This window comes from Neolamprologus brichardi, chromosome 1 (genome assembly GCF_056152115.1).
Source record: "Neolamprologus brichardi isolate AB-2024 chromosome 1, ASM5615211v1, whole genome shotgun sequence".
Lineage (NCBI taxonomy): Eukaryota > Metazoa > Chordata > Actinopteri > Cichliformes > Cichlidae > Neolamprologus > Neolamprologus brichardi.
This window is the reverse complement of record NC_142104.1, coordinates 20,379,047-20,403,423: the sequence shown is the minus strand read 5'-3', so window position 1 is coordinate 20,403,423 and position 24,377 is coordinate 20,379,047. Positions and strand designations below refer to the sequence as shown.

Genomic DNA, 24,377 nt, shown 5'->3' with positions numbered 1-24,377 from the left:
AACCTCCTTGTGGTAGATTTGGTTGCAAACAGTTTGCCTTGGCCACCCTCAGGACACTAACCGTTTCTGGTTTGCGTAACACTATTCAGTTTAACTCTTGCTTGAAAATAGTTTCCTAGTGTTTGCGGACAATTTGGCATCTACCATGCAAACTGCAATAAGGGCAGTCTGCTAGTGACCGAGGTAAGTGCAAGGAGGTTTTTCACTGAAGTACCATAGCCCTCTCTGCGAGTCCCAGCGACCTTCAGAAACCATTCACCAACCAGTGACAGAATACACACTTCACTGGTTGCTAGGCAAACCGACCACTCTGTAGGCCTGTGTAAAAGGGGGTCTATTTTACCATGACACACTTGTTTTTTTTTGTCGTGACTGATCATTACCATATGGTGGTTAACCGGTCTCTAGTCCTGTGTGACTGGGGCCTAACCATGCTTGCTAGCTTGCTTTGCTGATAACTTCCACCCTTGATTAAAGTCCAGAAACGCATGGGTGACATCACAGTAGCCACGTCCAGCTTACATTAGCATTTAGCATTATTGAGAACATGTTAGAAATTAAATGAGTTACCCTAACGTAGATACAACAGCACAAAAAATCTGTTTTTCCCTTTCAGTGACACCCAAAGCAACAAAGTGTGTGTCAATAAACTTGCTGACGTAAACATATGTAAATATACATGAATTTCCATAGTTTAATACCTTTTTACTAATAAAAACTACACCACAGAAATTAATTTGACTCATTTAATTTGATGGAATACATCTATGTTTCAATTTATGATGCCACTCTCAAGAAAAGAAGAAAAAAAAAAGATCCTGAGAGTTCAACAGAGATGACGTCTGTTCGGAGCTGTTGTGTGTTGAGGTTTGGGAGCTAATCCTCACATATTAGCTCTCATGGGTCTGCTGGGCCTGGTTTAATGTGTGTGACGATAAATTGGCAGATACTCCAGGAAACGTGGGATCGGGAGGCTTAGTATGTGAAGCCCAGAAGAAGAGTAGGATAAATTTCAGTATTCGAGAAAAAGAGAGTCAAGGCTGTATCATCACATGCTTTGCAGCTCTGTGTTGTATCAACCAGTCTTAGGATGGTTTGGCAAGACGAATTCCACAGACAGGTCTAGAGAAGACAAAACCACAGCTGTCACATGCCAGCTGATCCACAAAACCACTCCTCAGTGTTAGGCCTCCTTCAAAGCCCCTAATAACACCTAGAAGTCACATGAAGTCGCAACAGAGTACATGCAGAACTGTATAGCTAGGGAAAGCTCCCAGTGGTGTATTTTTATCCTTTTAGCAGAATGTTCTCTGCTTGCTCCTTTAGCCCCACAAATGGTTTTCCCTCACTTCCTGTGCACAAGGGTCTCCAGCCACTGGGTCTCAGTCAAACAGCACAAACGATTTTACACTGAGAAATGGCCCCCTGATGGAAAACTCCATACATGTTCTTATTAAAACCACAAAAACATCCGAGTTTAATCAAGGCTGTCTGGAGAGCAAATGGAAGTGTGCAGGTGTCTACCATTACATATGCTCACTGATGTAAAAATCAGCTGGTCAGACTCATGTAATAGCCACATCTTTCTCCACTGAAACATTTCACATATTTACAGTGCGTCGATGAGTTGAATACCACATGGGAAAGTGTATGAGTTGCTAAGAGTGGTTTTGGCTTTGTACCAGCTCTGCAGAACATGCCAGAGAAAGCGTCTGAGAGCAACCGTGGACTAAATGAAACAAGCACGCTGCAGTACCTGCTGATTTGAAAATGCCTACAGCAACAGCAATAATTCTACCTGTCCGAGCGCTACAGTCACCACATTGATCATAATATTGCAGATCTGCAGCTGCAAAACATGTTGGCGAGCTCCACAGCTGCAGTTCACTTTCAGGCAATTTAGTGCAAAACCAAAAACACGACGCCTCATACGTGCTTTTTTAATATTTTTTTCAATCTTGTAGTTTTACTATAAGAGGACACAGGAACGGCTCTATGCAGAAACACAAACAGCCTGCTGCACCACAGAAAAGTGAGCTTGATTAATTCACCGTGGCTGTGAGAAAGGCTTTCAGCTATTGTTTTGTTTCCCTTCACAGTTCCCTCCTCTTTTCACTTTTTCCTCTAAAAGCCAGACTTCTCACATTTCATTAAATTCTTTTCTCTTCTTCGCTCCCCACTCAATTACTCTTACGCAGCTCTTTCAGACATACACTGATAAGTGTATAAAGTGATAAATCAAATTAAAATGATGCGAGTACAATTTGGAATTTGCCCTCATGTTTATTATCAGTGCATGGAGAGAAATTTGTGCCTGGTGTATCTAAAAACTGGCCATTAAAGCTTGCAGGTTTAATGTCATTTTTTCATTTGCACAAAAATGCATTGTTAGTTATTTTTAATTAAATATATTTATGTGCAGCTGCACAGAATCATATCACCATATTACTAATATCTGTAATCTAATATACAGCAGGAGTATTTCTCTGCTTATGTTTAGCAATAAATCCAGACATTTAATTTGGTAACCGTTCTCAGCTCTACCCTGAGGGCTGACAGTGACTGTTTACATAAGCCTGCAGGACTGACAAAATTCATTCAACATCTGCAGGTCACTTGAGTAAAGCAATTACAGAGCAGCACAGCTAATGCCGAGTGTCTGTGATTAGACATCCAACTAGTTTTTACAGGCATCAGAGGGTGAATGACTTTGTCTTTTCAGACTTTTCTAGAAATAGCAGCAAAGCTCTCGGTTCATTTTTACTAGACTTGATTGAACGCAGCTATTGCCTAAAATAGCTTTTGCTCTCGGTTCCTTCGTGTGTTGGGTATACATTTGAGGGGAAAGAAACATATATCACGGTCTGCTATGGATTATGTGCCAGAGACGGAGAGGGAGTAGCTCTTTTATCACATGAGTCATTAAAGCTGCACAGAGATCATGTTTTAAAATGAAATCAAAAGACAGGAGCACTGCATATACACATGCATAGAACCATAGACATTAAACATGGACTGGTTTGAGCAGTTCAAACATTAAGAGGTATCTGTCGAGAACGCTGCCTATTTAAACGTTGTGTATGTTATTTTTGTTTTGTGTACTTTTATGTCTCCTTTCTTTACATTTTAACTGACCTTCTGCTTCTCAGTTATTTAAATTTGGGAATAAATCTGAAGTGGGTATTATACTTAAGTTTATATTTCGGAGTTTTTAATAATTAGGTACAGTGTCATTTCTTAGTTTTTTGCATTCTTGTTTGAGTTAAATTTCACTTGCCTTATCCAGGCTTGATAACTGAGAGATCCTTTAGGCAGCTAAAAGATCTCAAAAAGCAATAAATCAGACAAAAGGGATTTCCAACGAATCACAGTGAGAGCCATTATCCACAAATGGAGAAAACTTGGAACAGAGATGAACCTTCCCAGGAGTGGCTGTCCTACTGAAGTTAGTCCAAGAACGCATTGACGAGTCATCCAGGAGGTCACAAAAGAACCAGAGGAACATCTAAAGAACTGCAGGCCTCACTTGCTTCAGTTAAGGTCAGAGTTCATGATTCAACAATAAGAAAGAGACTGGACAAAAATGGCATCTATGAGAGAGTTCCCAGGTGAAAACCACAGCTGACCGAAAAGAACACAAAGACTTGTCTCAAAAAAAAATCCTCTGGATCATCCTCGATGATCTTGAGTTGCATTACATCTGCTGTAAAACCAACAGCACTTCATAAAAAGATTATCATACCAACAGTCAAACATGGTGGTGGTAGTTTGATGGGGCCACTTTGCTGCTTCAGGACCTGGACGACTTTCCATTATTAATGGAACCATGAATTCTGCGCTCTACCAGAAAATCCTGAAGCAGAATGTCCGGCCATCAGTTTGTGTCTTGAAGCTCAAGCACACTCAGTTTATACAGAACAATAATCTAAAACACACCAGCAAGTTTACCTCTGAAAGGGTCCAAAAAAACTCAAAACAAAACCAACGAAGGTTTTGGAGTGGTCACTCCAAAACCTGGACTTTATTGGGATTTACATGCTTCGGTATGACCTTAAACAAGCCGTTCATGCTCAAAATCCCTCCAATGTGGCTGAATTACAACAATTGTGCAAAAAAAACGAGTGGGCCAAAATTTCTCCACAGCAGTGTGTAAAACTCATTGCCAGTTATTGCAATTGCTTGACTGCAGTTCTTGCTGCCAAAGGTGGCGCAACCAGTTAGTAGGGTAATTACTTTTACATATAGGGCCAGGTAGTTTTGGATAGCTTTTTTCCATTAATAAATTCAATCATCATTTAAAAACTGCATTTTGTATTTATCTGGTTATTGCTGACTAATATTAAACTTTGTCTAATGAACTGAAACATGTAAGTGTGAGAAACGTGCAAAAAGAAAAACAAGAAGAAATCTGGAAATTTAAACTTTAGATGGTGGTAAATAAAAATACACCTGGTCACCAAAGTTCAAATAACCCTGAGGGGACAAGAGCAGCTTCACAAAATTTCATGACAATCCACCTAAGAGTTGTCAAAAATTATAAATGTAAACTTGATGTTTGGAAATGTCTGAGGATCACCAGAAGGTATAAGACTCTATTCTCTGGAAACCATCAGTATGCTTTGTTTATCACTTGAGCTAGATATTACAAAGATCTATCAACATTGACTGCTATTTGCTAACATATCATAATAATACTCCGTCTCAAGTCACTTTGTGATTCCCACCCTATGACTCCTCGATGCTATCAGCTCCGCTAATGAGCAGCTCAGACAAATTTTCTCCGGGGACGCAGAGCGCGAGGTCACTTGTACGTAGGGAGTGAACGTGACATCGTAAGTCAAATGGTGACAGTTGAGCCACAGATCACAGAGGGCAGAGTTGCACACACAGGAAGTGCATTCCTTCCCCTCGCAGTCACTGCCCCCACTGATGTTTGTTTAAACTGGGCTCTGATACATGAAGAGATTACTTCTCCACTCAAATCTCCTCCCACTCCACCCTTGACTCCAATGCTCTTAAAGTACCCCTCTCTTTTGTGTAAGAAGAGGACACTGAGTCCGACCCGTTACATCTCTGATATCAAAACTCCACTGCTGCTTGACTTTTTCTTATACTTACCAAACATCAGACATCAGAGTGAAACTGTTACACATGCATCTGTCAGGCTTCAGTTGGCAAATCCACAGCATAACCCTGCTATTACGCGTCTCTGTGTTTAGAAGAGGGATTCCAATAGGCCGCATGAGACTAAGGCAGCCCTGAAATTTTCTAGATACAACAGATTGGACACTAAACAGCACTTATCCTGCAAGTTCCTCTTCAGAGTGAGTGCGATGTGTCATCGCACAGATTGGAACAAATTGAGAATTTAATTTAATATAGATTCACAGCTTACTGAGTGGTCACGCGGCTGATGTAAGTGATCTCTTGTTGTGCGCTGCACTCAGGAACGCAAGCTTCTTTCCAACTATCCTTAAACTACTTTTTGATTTGAGATGGCAAGGAGGCAAGGAAAACCAAGCCAGTCTGTCAGGGCCTCTTAAGCCAAACTTTTTTCCTTTCAGCTACTCCCCTTTAGGGGTCGCTACAGTGGATGATTTGTCCCTAGCATCCCTCTCTGTCACACCAACCATCTGCATGTCCTCCTTCATTACATCCATGAACCTCCTCTGTATTGTCCCTCTTACCCTTCTGCCTGGCAGCTCCATCCTTTTTCCAATATATCCACTATCCCTCCATGCACATGTCCATCTTGAGCCACATTAATAAATCTAACACAACTGGGGAAATAAGTATAAAAAAAAGATTTGAAACTAGACCATAAACTCAGGAGCACTTTTTGCTGAGGTCACGAAGCACAGGAGCTGACTTGTTTTTTCCCACAGATTTCAATGTACCCAGACGGCTGTTTGTTTAAGGCACTCTTTCTTTTATATGCAGCCTTTTGCAAAGGCACAGAGGGAAAATGCCTGTTATAGCCCACACTGAAAGAACACAAGTGTGTTCCCATTTCAGTTGCCAATATAATCACAGTATAAGTAAAACGTCTTTCAGCAGCTCCCTTATTTTTCATCAGAACTTTGTGTCTGGTCTCAAACCAGTATCATGTTTGTGTGCGTGAGGCAAACGTGTTAACCGCTACCCTAGAGAGATGCATCTATATAGAAAATGAAGAATGAAGTCTGAGTATTGAGGCTGAAGTCTGAAATTTTGGTGTTGTTTTTAAAACATTTCCAGGAGAATTTGAAACAAATTCTACTGGGAAAGAAACAAAATGTCTAAAATTACCTATCCAATGAGATATTTTTTATATACAAATATAAAGTATGCACAAATGGTTGCACAGGTCAACTTTGCAGACCAATTCTTTAACTCTAACACTTACCTGAGTTTATCAGCCACAAAGATGACTCTCCGCTCCAGCAGCAGTGAGGCAAAGACGCGAATCACCTGCCGCACGCTGAGACACTTGAACAGACTTTCAAAGTCCACGTGCTCCAGTCGGGAATCGGTGGGCCGCCTCAACTCAATGACCTGAGTGATCACAGAAAGCGTGAGTCTGATTTACTGAGTGCACTTTGCCAAAGTGTACTGAGCTAACGGTCGTAAACAAAAAGCAGTTGTGTTTTGTTGTGCCTGTGCCTGTAGCTCTGACCTCATTTCCTGCACCGGGAAGGAAGGTTTTTACTTTGATGATCTTCCCTGGAGCAGGAAAGGGGGACTCCATCAGACTCCTCATGAAGGGATAGACCAGAGCTGCTGAGATGCCTCTCCGTCTCTCTACCTCATCCAGGATCTGAAAAGAGGGTGTTGACAATTAATGGAAACATACTGTTGTGGCTTTAAGCGCTCATGGTTGTCTAGCTCTCATTTTCTGTTTTGAAAAATAGCAAAGGCATCTATTTCCATGCCTTTGTGTGAGGAAAATTCCACCCAGTGTGCCTGTCTGCCTGTTTTGGTCCGAGCTGCCTCCTGTCTGGAAAGTTGATTGGGGAATCGCTCATTTTGGAGGTCATATGATATCAACCCTGTTGCTCTCTCTTCACACACATACAGCTTCCTCTGAAATCAAACACTGACCTCCTTCTTTATCATGATACCTTTTTTTTTTAAAAATAAATCTAATTTACATTTGAAACATCGCAGGCATTCTCTTGCTCCCTTTGGGCATCTGCTAAGGGTGCTTAAATATCACAGGATCCAAAACTAGTTAAAGTTTGGCTCTAGTAAGTAAACACCAGTACAAATTAAAGGCACACACCCATACTGATAGTGTGTGAATACGTCATCAATATGGGGAAGTTATTCTACTTTTACTCAGTTACTGCAACTATATCTACATGCACCATATTCTTAAAACATTCAACAGTCTGGGTTGAAATAATAAAGGAATCAGACAAGGCTGAAAGAGTCACACAGAGTGACTGCTCTGTTCTGCGTTAGCACCAGTGAGAAAAAAGCAAGAGAAACAATTACTCTGGGAAATCAGAGGGTTACAAAAAAAAAAGGAAAAGAAGCTGAAACAAGCCTTACTGACAAACAGGCGTTCGGCACAAGGTCTGCTGAAAGTCATTTCCTTCAGCTGTGAGACAGGTTAACCACAGCCACAGCACGCATGCAGAAATTTGGCTTTTTGTGTGTGTGTGTGTTATGTGTGCATTTACTGTATGTGTGGCTAGAGGACAAGACTGAACTCACTGTAGAGAACAAGTCAAAACAGCCCAGCCTGCTGATGACACAGTACACCTCAGGAAGGCGAGGTCCTTTCCCAGTTGGCTGTAAGAGAAAAAGAATAAACTCTTTACCAGAAGAGACCCATTCAGAGATATCCTTAAAAAAAATAATAACTATAAATACACTTGAAGGAAGGGCTTAGCAAGGTAGCCCTACACCCAGTGCTGTCCAAAAGTCTGGAGTGACACCTTTTTTCTTTATATTTTACTTCCAAGGAAACACATTTTCTTGGAATTTTTTAAAGTGGTCTTGAGCAATATGGTAAATGGCCTGCATTTGTATAGCGCTTTTCTAGTCCTTAAGGACCCCAGAGCGCTTTACACTACATTCAGTCATTCACCCATTCACACACACATTCACACATAGTTCTCGAGGGTTTCTTGGCTGTTTTGAGCCCAGTCCTTGTACCTGATGATCCTCACAGGAATATTTGTTTTTGCTTGTTAAGACACTTAACACTGACCTATGAATCATTCATGCATAAACAAGGAACCTAAACTCAAGGGATGCACCAGTGTTGTGTCCTCACATCATAGAAAACAAAGAATCAACTTTAGACATTTTGTTACTTGCAGCCTGTCACAAAAACACAAAAACACATCATTTGTTCACATTTCTTTAGTTCATTCTATTAAAGAAAACGCCAAAAATAACTAAATTTAAAAAGCAGCCGTGGCTCTGTCATGGTTTTGGGCTGCACTTCAGCCAGCGGTGTTGCTGGAATTAATTACAAAAGTACAGAAAAGTACCATCAGATTTTAATCTGTCAAGCAATGATCCTAAACACGCTGCATACCTGGATAGAAAAACACACGACTGAACATAATCAGTCACGATTGGCCTCCCCTGAGTAAGAACCTCTACGTTATTGAAGAGTAATCCAACAAGGGGCGATTCAAGACTTCCAAACACTACTGTATATAATTACAAATACATAAAGGGACCATAAAACTACACGGATGATAACGTGAAGATAAGTTGCTTAAATGTTGTATGTGAAGTCTTTGACTCAATCTGTCATCTGAGGTGAAAGTCTTTCATGCGGATAAACATAGGTGGTTTATCTGCTCTGTCTGATCCTATCTGCTGTCCTCTGTGCGCTCAAATAGAAACACCGGGGGCACAGACACTTAAAAACACGGACACAAATGTACACAGGCCACACAGACGAATCCACTTGTCCATATTAGGAATACAATTTTCTCCTCTAGTTTCTCCTCTGCCTTTCCAAATGGATGATTAAATCAACTATGTGGAGCTTGATTCAAGTCCTCAGGAATGCTCGGCTGCTGCCAACTGCTGGACAGACAGCGGGGAGGAAACAAAGTTACTGGAGGAGAGCAGCTCACCTCTCTTCCCCATCTCCCTATCTGTCTCTGTCAACCGTCATTAAAATCTGCTTCCATCAAAAAGAATCTCAGATCAACAAAGCGGATCATGCATAAGAAAACACTTTGCTGATCTAAAATTTACCAAGAAATCTGTTAAACAGCACACACGCTCCTGGTAAGTGAGACCGCGCATGCTGCGTGCACGCTTTTTTTTTCTTTTGTTTTTAAAGGCAAACGGCAAACAAAAATCGCCAGCACATTAGCAGAATCCCACACAGTCATGCTCTCCACCCGCAAGCTAAATGGGAGGCTCAACGAAACACTTCAAAGCATTCGCCAGCCTAATTACGGAGAGGAAATGCTCCAGAATGACAATGTTTGGATTTTTCATGGTTTCTTTTTGTCTTGCCTCGCCCGAGAAACCGTTGTTAAATTCAATGAGTCAGTCCTAACTGGGTTTTTATCTTCAATTATTATATTTTACAACATTTTCATGGGCTTTTTATGACTGCGTTCTATCTTTTAAGGCAATATTTCTTCCCAAGTGTATTCAATTTAAAATGCAACAGAGCTACACATTTCATTAAACATATACTTATTCAATTACTGCATTTTGTAGCCACTGAAATCTCACCTGTGTAGTTTGGGTGTTTGTTGCTCTGCTAACACTATTTAAAGTATTTACTGGGCACATGCACGCACGCTGCTCAGCTGCTGTAACAGTAAGTGCGATAATCTTTGTCCGCATCTATTTTTTCAAGCGTTTCACACCCAGTTTAGTTTTTCATGTTTTATTTTTGACATTATTATTCTTAGCCATTTCTTTCCTTTTCGGACAAAGCACACGGTCACATCAGCAGCGCCACAGGAAAACTACACCGAGTGTTCAAATAAAAGCGTCTGTCACAACAAACAGGGGCTCAGCGGGGTGCGAACAGGGAGATGAACAGCGGCTTACCAGCAGGCGCCTGCAGTACCCAAACCTCCTGCTGCCGTCCTCCCCAGTCAGCATGAAGGAGAAGGTCTCGCTGAGGCCAAAAACAAATATATGCACATGAGGAGCAACGCAAAGACACAGAGTCGTGAACACAACGGCAGATACTTGTGATAAAACAGAGCATGATTGTATTGAGCCTGGCATGGTTATACATTCAAACGGTGCAGCAGGTGGAGTGCACAGATAAAAGGGTGGAGGTGTGTGAAAGATTTTCATCATTATTATATTGTTATTGATTAAATAAAGTACAGGATCATTTATTGTCAGTTATAATGTCCACTGTGGCTTTGTGTTTAGTAAAAATCCACCTTTTACAGAACGGAGCCAAATGGAAAACCTTTAACATGCATGAGACGTCATTTCAGAAGCTGAGCTATTCAGCAGAGGAAAAGCTAAACCTCGCCCTCTGAGGGTCGCCCTTAGAGGGCGAGGTGGATGTGAAATTTCTATAGTTTCTGTTTTTTCTGTTGCCCAACAGACAGGAAAGGAAAGGAATTTGACACTGTGTGGAAGACTGCTGGACGTACCTGCTGTACTCTGAGACCGGACTCCAGTCTTTGGCATCTGGGAAACAGAACTGGGGAATGGCTTTGAGCCTCTGTTCTGCCTCCCTCATCTGCTTGGTGGGCCTATCCAGCTGTGAGGTGAGGAGAGTATTCCAGTCAGCTCATCCTCCTTCACATAACTCTGTCATCCTTTATTAAAATCCCCCATGGATGACCTACAAATGACCAGACTAACTTTTCTCCTGTTCAAGGTTAAACTCCCTCATGTCCTCTCTAATTTAACTACACAGAGAGTGCTCTCTGGCCGTGTGAGATTAACTTCTCCCAGTGTACACGTCAGCTGAGAAGTAATTAGAAAAATATTCTTTCAGGGTTTTTCCTGTGGCGTGAATGGATCCTGGTTATTTTTAATTATAAACAGACCTACAGGGCTTTAATTTATAAGCTGTAATAACCCACACAACTTCAAAGAGCCTGCAGGGTCAAATGTGAAAAAAGTGTTTCAAGGCTCAAAATGGGGGGAAATTTTAGAAACCCTCTACACGATCTTTTAATAGTAAGAATAATATCATTGCAGTAACTGCTTTTATAAGTCACGTAATAATAACACTCAGGAGGTTCTGAACTATTTATGCTTTGGAAACCATTCAGTGGTGACATATCTATGCACAGTTTGTGATTTTTAAAAATCTAGTGACGTCGGTTAAGGAATTTTATGGCCACTGACACATTAGACTTGATTTTCTTTTACATTTTTTTGCTTGTTTGCTTTGTTTCAAAGCAATTTGCGCTTTCTGCATTCTTGCTACGCCCCAAGTAAAAGTTGTCAGAGGCGACCAGCAGCAGGACCGAGTTGCGGCTTTTACCTTGGGGAATTGGTAGGTGACCTCTGGGGAGTAGGAGTTCTTGGTGGGTTTCTTTTTCAGAGAAACAACCACAAAGTACTCAAAGAGTTCTCTCTCCTGCCACTCGATGAGCTGCAGCTCCAGCGTTCGATAGCTCGGGGCTCGTCGCAGGATGGACTGTAACTTTAATAACCTCTGGGTGTGAGCTGAGAAACGGAGCAAACATAATACACGCAAAATTGTCAGTTTTTTGTAGAGAATGAAATCTGAGGCTCCAGCAGGTCAGTCAATTAAACAGAAGGTATCTGAAAAATGTGCGCTCGCTAACCTTTGAACCTGTCGTCCGAGTCGCTCTCACTCTCACTGTTGTCGTCTGGAGACACACAGAGAAAAGGGTTTTTATGGGTCAGGGTGCTTCTTCACAAACATGTGTTTATGTCGCAAAAGGGACACAGAGGGAACGCTGCGTGGGTGGCTGAGATACAAATATTTACTCGCTTATCTGGCCAGAAGATGAAGGGGAATATAGAGAAGCAATACCTCTCAGAGATGCAGTCTCAACATTAGACATGGAAAGCTTCTTCAACCTCTTCTTCCCACGTTTAGTGCAGTAAATGGAGTTGATCCTCTGGACCAGCTGTAGACGGAGGAAGGAGGAAATTCTATCAGGAACTTAAGGTTTTGTTTCTCTTGAGCCTAAGTATAGGAAGCAGAGATGTGCATGGCCAAAGCTAACAGTGTGAAATACAGTACATGTGTGTTAAAGGGTGCAGACAAATACAACAGAAAGGCATTAAGGGGGGTTCTTGAGAAAAAGGCAAATTTAAACAGTGATTACACGCATCAAGGCGCTCTATCTTAAAAACATCTATTCCAAACTGTGGGATTACAAGTGATCCAGAGATCCACTGACTCTGACTGAAACCTGAGATGACCTGTGAAGCGGGAACACAGAGTGAACACGGTCGGAGCTCTGCGAGGACTTAGTGTAGGTGTTTTTGTACAATTTCGCAGTGTGTACCTTGGGGATCCTCCAGTGCCTGTGTGAGGGCAGGGTATCGGTTGTGCTACAGAGGCTATCATCCAGCAGGCCGCAAGGTGAAGATGATACACCAATCTGGGGGAGAAGCAGCATTTCGTCGTGGCTGTAGCGTTTGGTCAGCTGCGACATCCGATGGCTTTTCCTGTCGCTCGGAGCAGGCAAGTGAAGGGACTGACTGCTGGGTTTGGAAGGCAGCTAGTTACAGAGAAAAGAAAGCAGCAGGTTTGGTACCTTTCATTCACTTGTAATAACACTTAGCTTTAAGCAATATCTTTATATCTCAGTTACATTGCGCAGTGATCTGCCTTCCTAGTTTTTCATTTCCTGTCATGAAGAGATGTCCAACATAAGGCCCGGGGGCCAGAATTGGCCTCTAATATGGCCTGCTCGACAGCTTTGGAAAGAGCCTGAATTTTGGACTTCAATGACAGAAATTTCCATTTTTTCATAGAAATCTGTTATTTTAATGGTGGTTTCAGAGTACAAAGGGGGAAAAGGACATATTCTGTCAATTAACAAGAATTTCTGTTTTATTTTATTTTATGTTTAATAATTACAGGACAGTCTGTGCAATGAGCTACAAGAACATTTTCAGTCATTGTAACAGTGTTTTCTTACAATTTGAACCCAGTGTGGTGCTGACTAATTTTTTTTTCATTCACTATAACAACGTTTCTTTATTATGTAGAAAAACTGACAAGTAATTCAATTCAGTTTTATTTATATAACACCAAATCACAACAACAGTTCCCTTAAGGCACTTTATATTTTAAGTTGAAGACCCTACAATAAGATAACAATAACATTTATTTTTTAAATTACACTTATTTTTCTTTTATTAAAATATACCAGGAATTAAATGTGTAGATTAATAGCTTTGCACAGACAGAAAGGTCAGTTTCACTGGTCCGTATGTGGGCCACGATGCTTTAATGTGTTAGTGTCAATGCAAACAAAACATTAAAGCATTTAAGCAGGAGAATCCGATTTATTGTGAAGCAGTCACAGGGAGTGGTATTCAAAAGAACAACTCAAAAAAGCATGCCCATCTTCAAAGCAGGGGTTTTCCTGTACATGTGATAACTTGAAACGTTTGTCATCTTCTCAGCGCTACTCTGGAAATGACTGACTTCTCTGATGGACTTCTCTATCAAAAGTAGCGGTTAAAACAGTGTTTACAGCAGTGTTAAACAATGCTTGTTGTTACCACATGTACCCCTTTTGTCCCTTCTACTTTACATAGTGTGAGGCATGTGCCTGGCAATGAAGTGAGCAGACTAAATCAGCAGATGGCCCTTTCTGTAAACATCGCAAGGTCTAAACACGTCAAGCTGTTTCCTGGAGTGACTCAAATGAGGTGTGAGATTCTTTAAAAGACGTTATCCAGGTTTCATCTGTGACACCCCAAAAGGGTTACCTGAGGCGGAGAGTTCAGCTTCCTGTCCATGACGGACCAAGAGCGGTTGTTCTCCAACAGACGAGACGTACGGCCCAAACTCCGCCGCTTCAGGTCGACGTCCTCATATGGATTCTCCTTCTCTGTGGGAATAAAGTGACTGTTCACGATAGAAGTACAGCTGGCAACAGTTTGTCTAAGCAGGCCGATTCTGAGAGAGGACAGATGAGGCAGAGGGGTCAAAGAGGGTAAATAGAAGGCGATTAAAGGTGTCAGAGGTCCAAGAAAGCCTCCCTAGGTTATTTCAAAAAGGGATGAGTGATGAAAGGTAAGTCAAAGGACATTCACAGCCGACTCAAGTTAATTCCCAACTGAGTCACTGTCCAGATATGCAAACTGTAGTGAGAGAGCAAAAGAAGAGTACATCATGAGTTCCACAAAGACCTTTCCAATAACCACTAGTTCTTTCAGGTATACATCCACTAAGTATATCATTTTATGTTTGTTTTTTGCATAAGACAATCTAATAAGGCATCTGACAAACAAGAGTTCGGGTCTCATTTGGCAAATTATTTTAGGCCTGCAATAAGCATAGATTTTGCTACCGCTCCATAGCTGTACTTCAGTCACTAAATGATGGCAGGAAAGCAAAGAGCATGAACATTACAGAGCATAGCATGGCTCTCGTTGATGTCACCTGGCAGGGGACCAACTTCAATAAAGACAGAACTTGTGTAACACCACAGTCCGTGTCTATTCAGACATGTGCTCTGAGAATAGCTTTTTGGCAGGGTCTGAAAAAGGTTGTGAGAAAGAGAAGAAACCACGGCGAAGAACAAAAAACAGAGCCAGATGGCGTCGAAATGCATGAAGGGAACTTTTAAAAGAAAGAAAATCAGTGTTATCTGGCAACAGAAGTGCATCTGGTAGCTGTGTTTTAAAGGAAAACCCGATGAACCCTCCAACAATGAGAGTTTTTTAAGCACCTAACTTAAAAAAAATGCTTCCATAGCTTTGTTAATGATTTAACCTGTACACACACATACACACACACACATTCATGCACAGACAATGTACACTGGATGGGGAGCTTCGGGGCGTTATGTTGTGTCACGCAGTCAATTAGTTGAGTGGAGTTATTTTTATGTGCATCATTAAAGCTGCGGGGCAGAATCAGAGGGCTCAGTCTGACCCCACATTGTGCCGCTGCGCCATTAAACCGAAGCTATACTGTAATGAGAGCCTGCTGGGAAAATCACATGTCTCTATAGCTGCTCATGCACTGGAGGGTACTAATCTGCTCCTCTGATTACAAACATCAGGATCTCTCCCTAACACACTCCCAGACACGCAGCATTACATAGGGAGGGGACACACCTCAGCTGCACACTGTGATTGTACATTTCTGCGTACGCACAATGGACGCTCTGGGCAGGGCGAGGCTCAGAACAAACTACACCAACAATGTCAGGATCAGTTTACCCTCTAAAGTGGCGACCTTGTACCAATGCTCAACCACTGAAACAAAACTACATCAGGGGTGGACGCTATAGAAGAACCTCTGGCAGGACCGCAAACCGTACAGCGCCTCCGTCATGAAGACAGTCTCTCCCGTGACCACGCCGGCGACGTTTTGTGGCAGAATGTACAGTATTTCAGGCACCATAACAAAATTACAGCTTGCTTTATGTGTCTAAGGTGCATCTGTTTAATCGCTCGTTACACGTAGCAGACAGTCGCCCAGATTCATTCGCAGTGGGGTAAGAGCAGACAGCTGAATCATCGTGTCAGTGGCGCAAAGGGTGTGATTCATCAGCTTGTAAACAGATCAATCACCAGCACACCATTTATCAGCTACGCTAGTTAAAAGCACTTACACGGTTCCCTGATGTCACAATATATCATGCAACCGTAGTAACACTGTAGCGCAGGTCAAAAAAGGCCAGCGATCTTAAGATAAACACCTAACATCAAGCACAAGTGCCAACTGACAACAAGTGAGTGGGCGTCCTTCCAAGAAAGTCAAAGAAGTCAAAGTTCTCATGGGAAAGAAAAACATTTATTTTTTTCATTTTTTTCATTTCTTGCATAGTCAGTGTTCATGTATTTTCATACGACATGAAAAAGAGACCTCACATCTGGGAAACATCGCAGTACTTTGTTTTATAGGGTCTTTTTTCTAGCCAGCGTTACCAGGGCACTTCCTCAGGTTAAGAGGAACTTTGAGTGATGCAGGTATACTGTAATTGGCTAAAAATCTGAATGTAGCTATTTAGAGAGCAACTCTTAAAGATGAGATGGAGTCCAGACTTTAATAAAGGGAAATAAGATGCAATCTTGATTAAATATAAAACTCTGCACTCACAGTTCCCTTCGGTTTGCTAGTGGGCATCCACCCCATGCAGCAATGTGGGGAGAAAATGAAGATGCTGACCACAACAAGAGGTGACGCTGAACTACCAACCACTGGCCTGCATTACATCAGTCTCAAGAGTTTGTTGAGGGGCGAATGCAATCAGAATAAAGGCTTGGAAGGAATTTGGAACACAGGGACATCCCCAGTGGGTACTTACCCACAGGTACTCCCCAGAAATTGTTTCATCTTAAAGCAGCTCTAATGTCAACTTTCTTTGCATTTGATTTTTATAATTACAAATTGCAAAGAGAAAAACGTGTCAAGAGCAAATATGAAACACATTATGGGAGACCTAGACTATATATATATATATATATATAATCTAAACATCAGCAAAAGGGTTTTTTTTCTGTTTCTTTCCGTACACGCTTACTTGTTGAGTTCAGAGAATATACGGGAGGTTGTTGTTCTTTGTAAAAGATGGCTGTACCATGTAATAAGATACACAAAAACCCTCATTTCCTACCAGCGTGGCTGCTTCTCAAATGAAACTTTAGTTTGAAAGCTTTTGTTTGAGCACTTCAACTGGAAGACAACATCTCTGTCGAGAACAGGCAAAGATCGGGAAAAGTGCGTCTCCAACCCGCAAACTCTCACCCTCACAGTGCCGGATGAACAATGGGAGCTTTGTTGCGAGTCACATGAAAATCCGTCATGCCTTGACGCTCTATCTCAGACCGCTGCACATCCTCAGCCAAAAAGAAAAAAAAGAAAAAAAACAGAAGGAGAAAGAGAAGAAGAAGTGCACTGACTGGGAAAAAATGGTTATGCTTGTATATTTAAAAAATCCCACCCTTATTTAGTCATCACTGAGCGTTTATAATAAAAATATTGCAGAGTGTGTAAACTGTTTGGGGATTTTTTTGTTTGGTTGGGTTTTTTGGTTTTTTTTGCACAAGTTTCATCATGAGCTTGCACATCGCACTGACACATTTTCACTGCATTAAATATGCACTGAGGGAGTTGGCAGCTGAACTGGGCAAAGGGCCTGGGGTCATTTGCTAGTGGAAAGGAATTTTGGCTCCTCGACGCGTCCAGCATTTCAAACACAAATTATCTCAGACAACAAACCAATGATTTGACTTCTCTCCGGCGAGAAACGCTTCATGAAAATGTAAGAAAATGATGCTTAGCAAATCTGTGACCACACAAAAAAATCCATCCTTACTCTAACATTTGGTGAACTACACTTACTGATTACTGATTACATCTATCTGCATCAATAAAGGCATTTCACTGTGGGAGTTCCCACTGCCACTGCTGATGCCGGATAGCAGAGTGAAAATGCAGATACCCAGTTGATCACTACAATAAAATCCAACCCATGCAGCCACATGTTATCCATTAATCTTATTTTCAGGCTCAGTGCTCACTGACTGCTCCCACAGTGGGATTTTTTTTCCACACCCCACACATTTCTACATGAAGCAAAAGTGCAGGGGGGAGGGGGGGGGGGGGGGCACCACGCAATCTTATTACAACTTCAAGAGTCACTAAAACATCCGACTTTGTCTGCCAAGGCTTCTGTTACAATCAGACTAATGATATGCATTCAACACCCACTTTATTAGGTACACCTTGCCAGTACGGGTTTGGAGCCTCTTTCACCTTCAGACCTGCCTTAATTCTTCATGTGATAGAGTCAAAAAGGTGCTGGAAACATTTCTCTGAGATTTTATTCCATATTCACATGACAGTATCACACATTTGCGGCAAATTTGTCAGCCACACATGAATTTCCCGTTCCACCCCATCCCAAAGGTGCTCTTTTCGACTGAGATCTGGTGAGTGTGAGGGGAATTTGAGTACGGTGAACTCATTTTCACATTCAAGAAACCAGATTGAGGGGATCTGAGTTTTCTGACATGGTGAGTTATCCTGCTGGAAGCAACCACGGTCAGCAACAATACTCCAGTAGACTGTCTTGCTCTGTTGATACTAAGGCTATGTTCACACTGCAGCCGAAAGCGTATCAAATCCGATTTTTTTGACGCCGTGTGACCCATATCCGATCATGCTATGACAGTGTGAACGGCACAAATCCGATCTGGGTCACGTTCGTATGTGGTACTGAATCTGATAAATATCTGATGTTTTGCAGCGACTGCTGTTTGAACGGTCGTGTCGCATTAAATCCATCTTTTACGTCACTGACACAAGACAGACGCCAATTATCAGCGCCGGAGAAGACATCACGAACGCTTCCTGGCAATCCAGTGTAGATGTTAGTGAAAGTGTTGGGAAGACAACGTGAACATTTTATTTGTACTGTATAATCTGCAGATTCTGACAGAAATCTGCAACTATCCTTTGAAGCACCGCTCCTCTAAAACAGCAATAGGGATAATTATTAGGTTATTTACATTATTATGTAAATAACAAAATAACTTTAAGCAAAAATTGGGGAAACGTAAAGTCCGCAGTCTTTATATTAAGGGCCATCAGTCAAACAATATTGTTTGCTCTGGGTCTAAACAGAGCGCGTTGTGTGTGACGTCTTCTTTTGCGCATGCGGGCCGCTTTGAACGTTCACACTAGAGCGCGTTTGCTGTCGCATTTTATTTGTAGTGTGAACAAGCAGACAAAAAAATCGGATTTGATCAAAAAATCGGAATTGAGCATTAAGACCTGCAGTGTGAACGTAGCCTAAGAGGTCCAAAGTGTTCCAAGAAAATATCCCCCACACATTACATCACCAGAAGCAGCCTGAATTGATCCAAGGCAGGGTGGATCCATGCTTTCATGTTGTTTATGCCAAATTGTGAGCCTACCATCTGAATGCAGCAGCAGACATTTAGAGTCATTATACCAGGAACCATTTTTCCACTTTTCTATTGCCCAATTTTAGTGAGCCTGTGCCAACTGTATCCTTAGTTTCCTGTTATTAGCTGACAGGAGTGGTTCCCAGCCTGGTCTTCTGCTGCTGTAGCCCATCTGCTTCAAGGTTCAATGTGCTGTGTATTCAGAGATGCTGTTATATATAAATTTCTGTTAGCGTCCTGTCAAATTAAAACAGTCTGGACAAAAATCTTCTCTGATTTTTGGCATCAAGAAGGCATTTTCACACAGAGAACTGCTGCTCACTGATATTTTTGTCTTTTTCGGACCACTCTCTGTAAATCATAGAGATGGTTGTGTGGGAAAATCCCAGTAGGTCAGCAGTTTGTAAAAAACTCAGACCAGCCCGTCTGGCACCGGCAACCGCGCCTCGTTCAGAGTCACTTAAATCACCTTTTATCTCCATTCTGATGCTCAATTTGAAGTTGAGCAGATTGTCTTGGCTATGTCTACAGATCTAAATGCACCGAGTTGCTCTCACGTGATTGGCTGATTAGATATCCGCGTAAATGAGCAGTTAAGCAGGTGTACCTAATAAAGTGGCCAACAAGTGTAACTAGTGGAACTAAAACTTTTTCACATGATTTGGGTGTCCTTGCCTTTGATTTCCTTTATAGTACCTGTATCATTATATGTTTGGAGCAAACCGATTTTGTCTCAACATAAGTTCAAAATATAAAAATATTCAGTTTACTATCACAGAAGAATAGAAAACATGAAAAATAAATGCAAATTCAAGACGCAAGAACCAGAAAAATGTTGTATGTCTTACTTTGAAAGGTGACTTATACAGTAATACAAATTACAGATCAACGATCTGAAGATCAGTTAATGTTTACATCTTGTCTTGTTTACAGTGTACTGAGCCAGTGTGCTTACCTACTATGTCCTCATAGGCATTCTCCTCTAAAGTGCTTTTGGAATTGGGTCGGCTCCGTGCGTCTGTGGTCAGTGCGCCATTCTCCGTGGGCGAGGACGGATATGAAGACGGCAAGCTGGCAGCATCCTCCGACTCACACGACTCTCTAGAAGAAGATAAACAATTTGAAACAGACCAAGGTGCTGAGGACAAGTCAACACGAGCCAGTGTCTTACTCAGAGCATGTCAACACGTGATAGAGGACAGAAAAAGTGCAGGTCGTATTAAAATATAATCCAGACACCCTACTTCTAAAATGCACTACTTGTCATCTGGAAGAACAGAAACAGGTGGAAACACTCCTAGTGCTGATAAGCGCATTAAAGTCAACGCTTGTCCTTTAAAAAAAACCCTAAATCAGAAGAATTAATGTTGAAATAAAAGGATCATGCTCCGATCACCGAAAAATTCTAGATAAGTCCAAAGTAAACATGCAGATATCTTACTATTCCTGCGTGTTGTCTGCACAGTGTAAAGCACATGCTACATGTCGAGGCACTGCACAAACTGTTAGCGGAGCTACATCGGCGCAGGGATCTACAGTACGGTCAAGTCGCGCCATCGACAGCTTGTGGCTATAAGTCTGAAATTGCTTGAACCACAGGAATGTTAAACACAGAGTCACAGGGATGAACGTTTAAGGATTTCATGCCCGTTTCACACACGGGGATGATCTGGACAGGCCCCATGCTCACAAAAAACAACTGAGGACTTCTGATAAAGAGAATTATGAAAGAGTTATAGGAGCAGACCTTTTTTATGGGCCTGCATAAATTTCTGGATAGGATCTGGCATTTCAAATCCTCTGTCAAAGTATTATTTTTCAGTGGCAACCTTGCTGATTCAAGAGCTAAAACAAACTCAGGACGTGCAGCAACCTTGCAAACGGACACACTGATGAGAAGCCTGTTGAGCTTCATCATCAGTGAAGCAATTAGCCATAATGAACAAGCCTAATTTCTCACAAGGCAGTCAAACATGTTTGATGAGTTATCCTCTTAAAGGAGATGAAGCCAGAAACTAGGTCCAATGCCAAATTATAACATAACACAGAAGTTTGTCATTCAAACTGTCAAGTTTGCAGAGTTTATTAATGTACAAAGACTGGGAATGGTAAATGTGCAGTTAATTCAAAATCTGTAAACTACCTGTATAGCTCCAAGATGCTTTTTAAAATATTTTTGGGGATGTTACATGTGGTATGCATGTAGTTGGAATATGCAAGATCCACAAAATATTACGTTTTTATTACACTGTAAGTGCATGCCAGGTTTCATACTTTCTCCCTAGCCCTTCAAAAACTTCCTGCTTTAAAGTGGTTCGTCCTGTTCACTCAAAACTCCAGACTGTAATAATAAAGCATCGTATTGTGTGGTAATGTAATATAAGTTTCCTGTGCTTATACTTGTGTGACTACAGACACAAAAGCAGGCATTTGATTTTTGCCTCACCTGTCCTGGATTCTGATGGGGGCACTTCCTTCGGTCTTTGCCGTTCGTGTCGTGCTGGGTGCAGGGGTCGAGGGCAGCGGCGGCGGAGACTCAGAGGCTCTGTCTGGAGGTAGTCCATTGGTCGACGATGCACCCTTCTGGTCTCGATTGGCGTCGTATTCAAAAGTGCGTTTGGGTTTAGGTAAGGGGTTGACTGGTGTGCTAACAGAGTTCTTTTGGCTCGGTGGTTCTGGGCTCTCGGACCTGGCTGAGCTCACACTAAACCTTTGTCTGAGTTTAGAGAGCTTGTCGGGCACCAAAGCGGTGTCCGGTTCAGTGTTCACTGAACAAATGCTGCTGCGCTTACTGGTACATGTGCTGTCCAGGTCGTCCCCTATCACAAAGGACTTTTGTCTCGTCTTATCCGGCGCGTAGCAGTTACTCAGGTAACGTGGAGGGGGTGGGCTGGGATTCTCCTTCAGGGCTTGCTCGATCTTTTGTATCCTGTTGAGGACTGCTGACGTCTCTTTGCGAGTAGACAGGGAGCGCACAAACGGTCCCGTAGAGTCTGTCTTGCCGATCCTTTTCTGGAAACGTCCGTTTTTGTCTGGAAATCCTTCCTCCTCCTCCGTCTCTGTGAAGGAGCATTCAGAGAATGCCGTGCTCATCCTGCGAACCCCCTTAAAGTCAAAAGTCTTCTCGCTGCAGGGAGAAGACAGCAGGCTCGGGCAGCCCTCGCTACTCCCTATGCGCTCCCCTCCTCTTTTGTCCAGACACAAGCTCATCCTAGGCAGAGACACCCTTCTGCACTCCCATTCTGAGATCTTCTTGCGGATTGTGGCAGGGGGGACACCTGTTGCTGAAGAGGTGAGAGAGAGGGCGCGCTTGTGGCCTTGGTAAGAGGAAGGTCCCAGTGAGAGCGTGCTCCAGCTCAGTGTCCTACCATTAAGTCCATCTCCTGGAGCGAGATCCCCTTGTTTCTCCTTCTGCTCCTGTGCGCCCTGACTTTCCTGACAGGACTTGGTTTGAGCTGGAGGCTTGTAGATGGAAAGCCTGTTCTCCAGGCAGCTGATGCTCTTTGACTTGGTTAGACGGCCCTGGCAGTCAGGCTCACTTGTGAGAGATGCACCGCTGCACAGGCTAGCTGTCTTGTTATTCCATCCACCACGTAGCAGAAACCTGCCGTCAGTTCTGACGTACCTGCTCTGCTTGCCAGAGTTCTCACTGTCGCTGAGGAGCGGCTGCTGGCTCTGCCGCTGGCTGGCAGAGAGAGCAGGACACGGTGATGTAGACTGGCACCTGAAACAAGGCGGAGAGAGGTGTGAAGAAAATTTACATTTAAAAAATACTTCAGACTGACAGATGGTAACAAACCAGTGTCATAAAAGGTGCCAACAAGTCCGCGTGCAAATGTGGACCAGATGGGAGAAAACTGTAAAGAATCAGCCGAAAGATTTGAAATTATTTCCGAGATCAAAGACAGCATGAAAACCTGAGCCACGTATTTAGAATAACCACAGGAAAGTATTCTGTCTCTGGCAGCGCGGGATTCAAATACAGGCCAAAGGAAATACAGACTACATTAAAATGCCACTGCGGATTTTTCCACATAATCAAAAAAACCTGAGGCGAATCAGTTTGGACCTCACACAGAAAGGAGCATGCCAAGCGAGATTTATCTTACCTGTGAAAGTCTTGCTGCTCTTCTCTGGTGCGCAAAGCTTTTGCTGATCCTTGCAGCTAAGTGGTACTAGGTGCTACTGTGTTCTCGCACTTACTGCAGACTCTGCAACCGTTTACCTCACACACACTATCACACACACACACACACACACACACCTTTTCTCACGGTGCTCACCCGCTTTAAGATTTCCACAGAGTGCCAAATTTTCCACTTAACTTCAGGTTAACCTACTACTCATAGCACATCAGGAGCTTTGTCATGAGCTGAAAGGTGACTAACTCTTGTGAAAGTGAAGTGTTGGGAAGATCTGATGTCATAGCCATGGTTAGAATAACAAGAGCTATGGGAGGAGGAAGCTGAGGGCTGTGGACTATGATCCAACAATGCAGGTTGGGACAGATCCGACTTCACGCCTATCTGCCCATCCCTGGTTTCACTCTTCCTGCTCCAGGGTGGAGAAACTTATACAAAAGCTGGGGGCTTGGTTGCTGAAGCCATGGAGGATGCATCTCATCTTACTTGCTTTGAAGGTGTACTGTATGAGAAATGAAGACATGACCTCACATCTGCAGAGTTTTAATGGTAGTTTCCAGTGTTACTCTGGAGTAAACTGAATGATTAATAACACTAACACTATTTTCATCATAAGGCTGAAATGTCAGTGGAGACAAAGCAAATACGACCAAATATGATTCTATAGTTCTTAAAAAGCAGGATCCCACTGACATCTGGTCCTTCACAATTTACAGTAATTCTCATGTTTTAATATATGAGGATGAGCAGCCCCTATTCAACTTAATTTAATTCAATTCCATTTTGTTTACAGCGCCAAATCACAAAAACAGACCCTGTAGACCCTACGATAATACATACAGAGAAAAACCCCAATGAGCAAGCACACTGGCAACAGTGGGAAGGAAAAACTCCCTTTAAACAGGAAGAAACCTCCAGCAGAACCAGGCTCAGGGAGGGGCGGCCATATGCCGCGACCGGTTGAGGTGAGAGAAGGAAGCCAGGATAAAAGACATGCTGTGGAAGAGTCCACAGATTAATAACAAATGTGATTCAATGCAGAGAGGTCTATTAACACATACTGGGTGGGAAGGGTGAATGAAGAAGAAATACTTAATGCATCATGGGAATCCCCCAGCAGCCTACACCTATTGCAGCATAACTATGGGAGGATTCAAGGTCACCTGGTCCAGCCCTAACTATATGCTTTAGCAAAAAGGAAAGTTT

The 24,377-nt window shown here is 42.5% G+C and overlaps 1 protein-coding gene across 2 annotated transcripts in view; it reads right to left on the bottom strand.

Annotated features, from left to right (window-relative positions):
- The window catches only part of dennd2b (DENN domain containing 2B), a 54,649-nt gene that overhangs the window by 7,373 nt on the left and 22,899 nt on the right, over positions 1-24,377 (bottom strand). For both annotated transcript variants that reach the window (XM_035915299.2, XM_006780183.3), the window contains exons 3-14: positions 21,476-22,753; positions 19,985-20,130; positions 13,873-13,994; positions 12,435-12,650; positions 11,954-12,050; positions 11,742-11,786; positions 11,435-11,619; positions 10,590-10,699; positions 10,024-10,093; positions 7,699-7,776; positions 6,656-6,796; positions 6,386-6,534 (exon numbers count right to left, since the gene is read on the bottom strand). In XM_035915299.2, the coding sequence (XP_035771192.2) occupies positions 6,386-6,534; positions 6,656-6,796; positions 7,699-7,776; positions 10,024-10,093; positions 10,590-10,699; positions 11,435-11,619; positions 11,742-11,786; positions 11,954-12,050; positions 12,435-12,650; positions 13,873-13,994; positions 19,985-20,130; positions 21,476-22,753 (2,637 nt within the window). The remainder of the gene's footprint in view (positions 1-6,385; positions 6,535-6,655; positions 6,797-7,698; positions 7,777-10,023; positions 10,094-10,589; positions 10,700-11,434; positions 11,620-11,741; positions 11,787-11,953; positions 12,051-12,434; positions 12,651-13,872; positions 13,995-19,984; positions 20,131-21,475; positions 22,754-24,377) is intronic.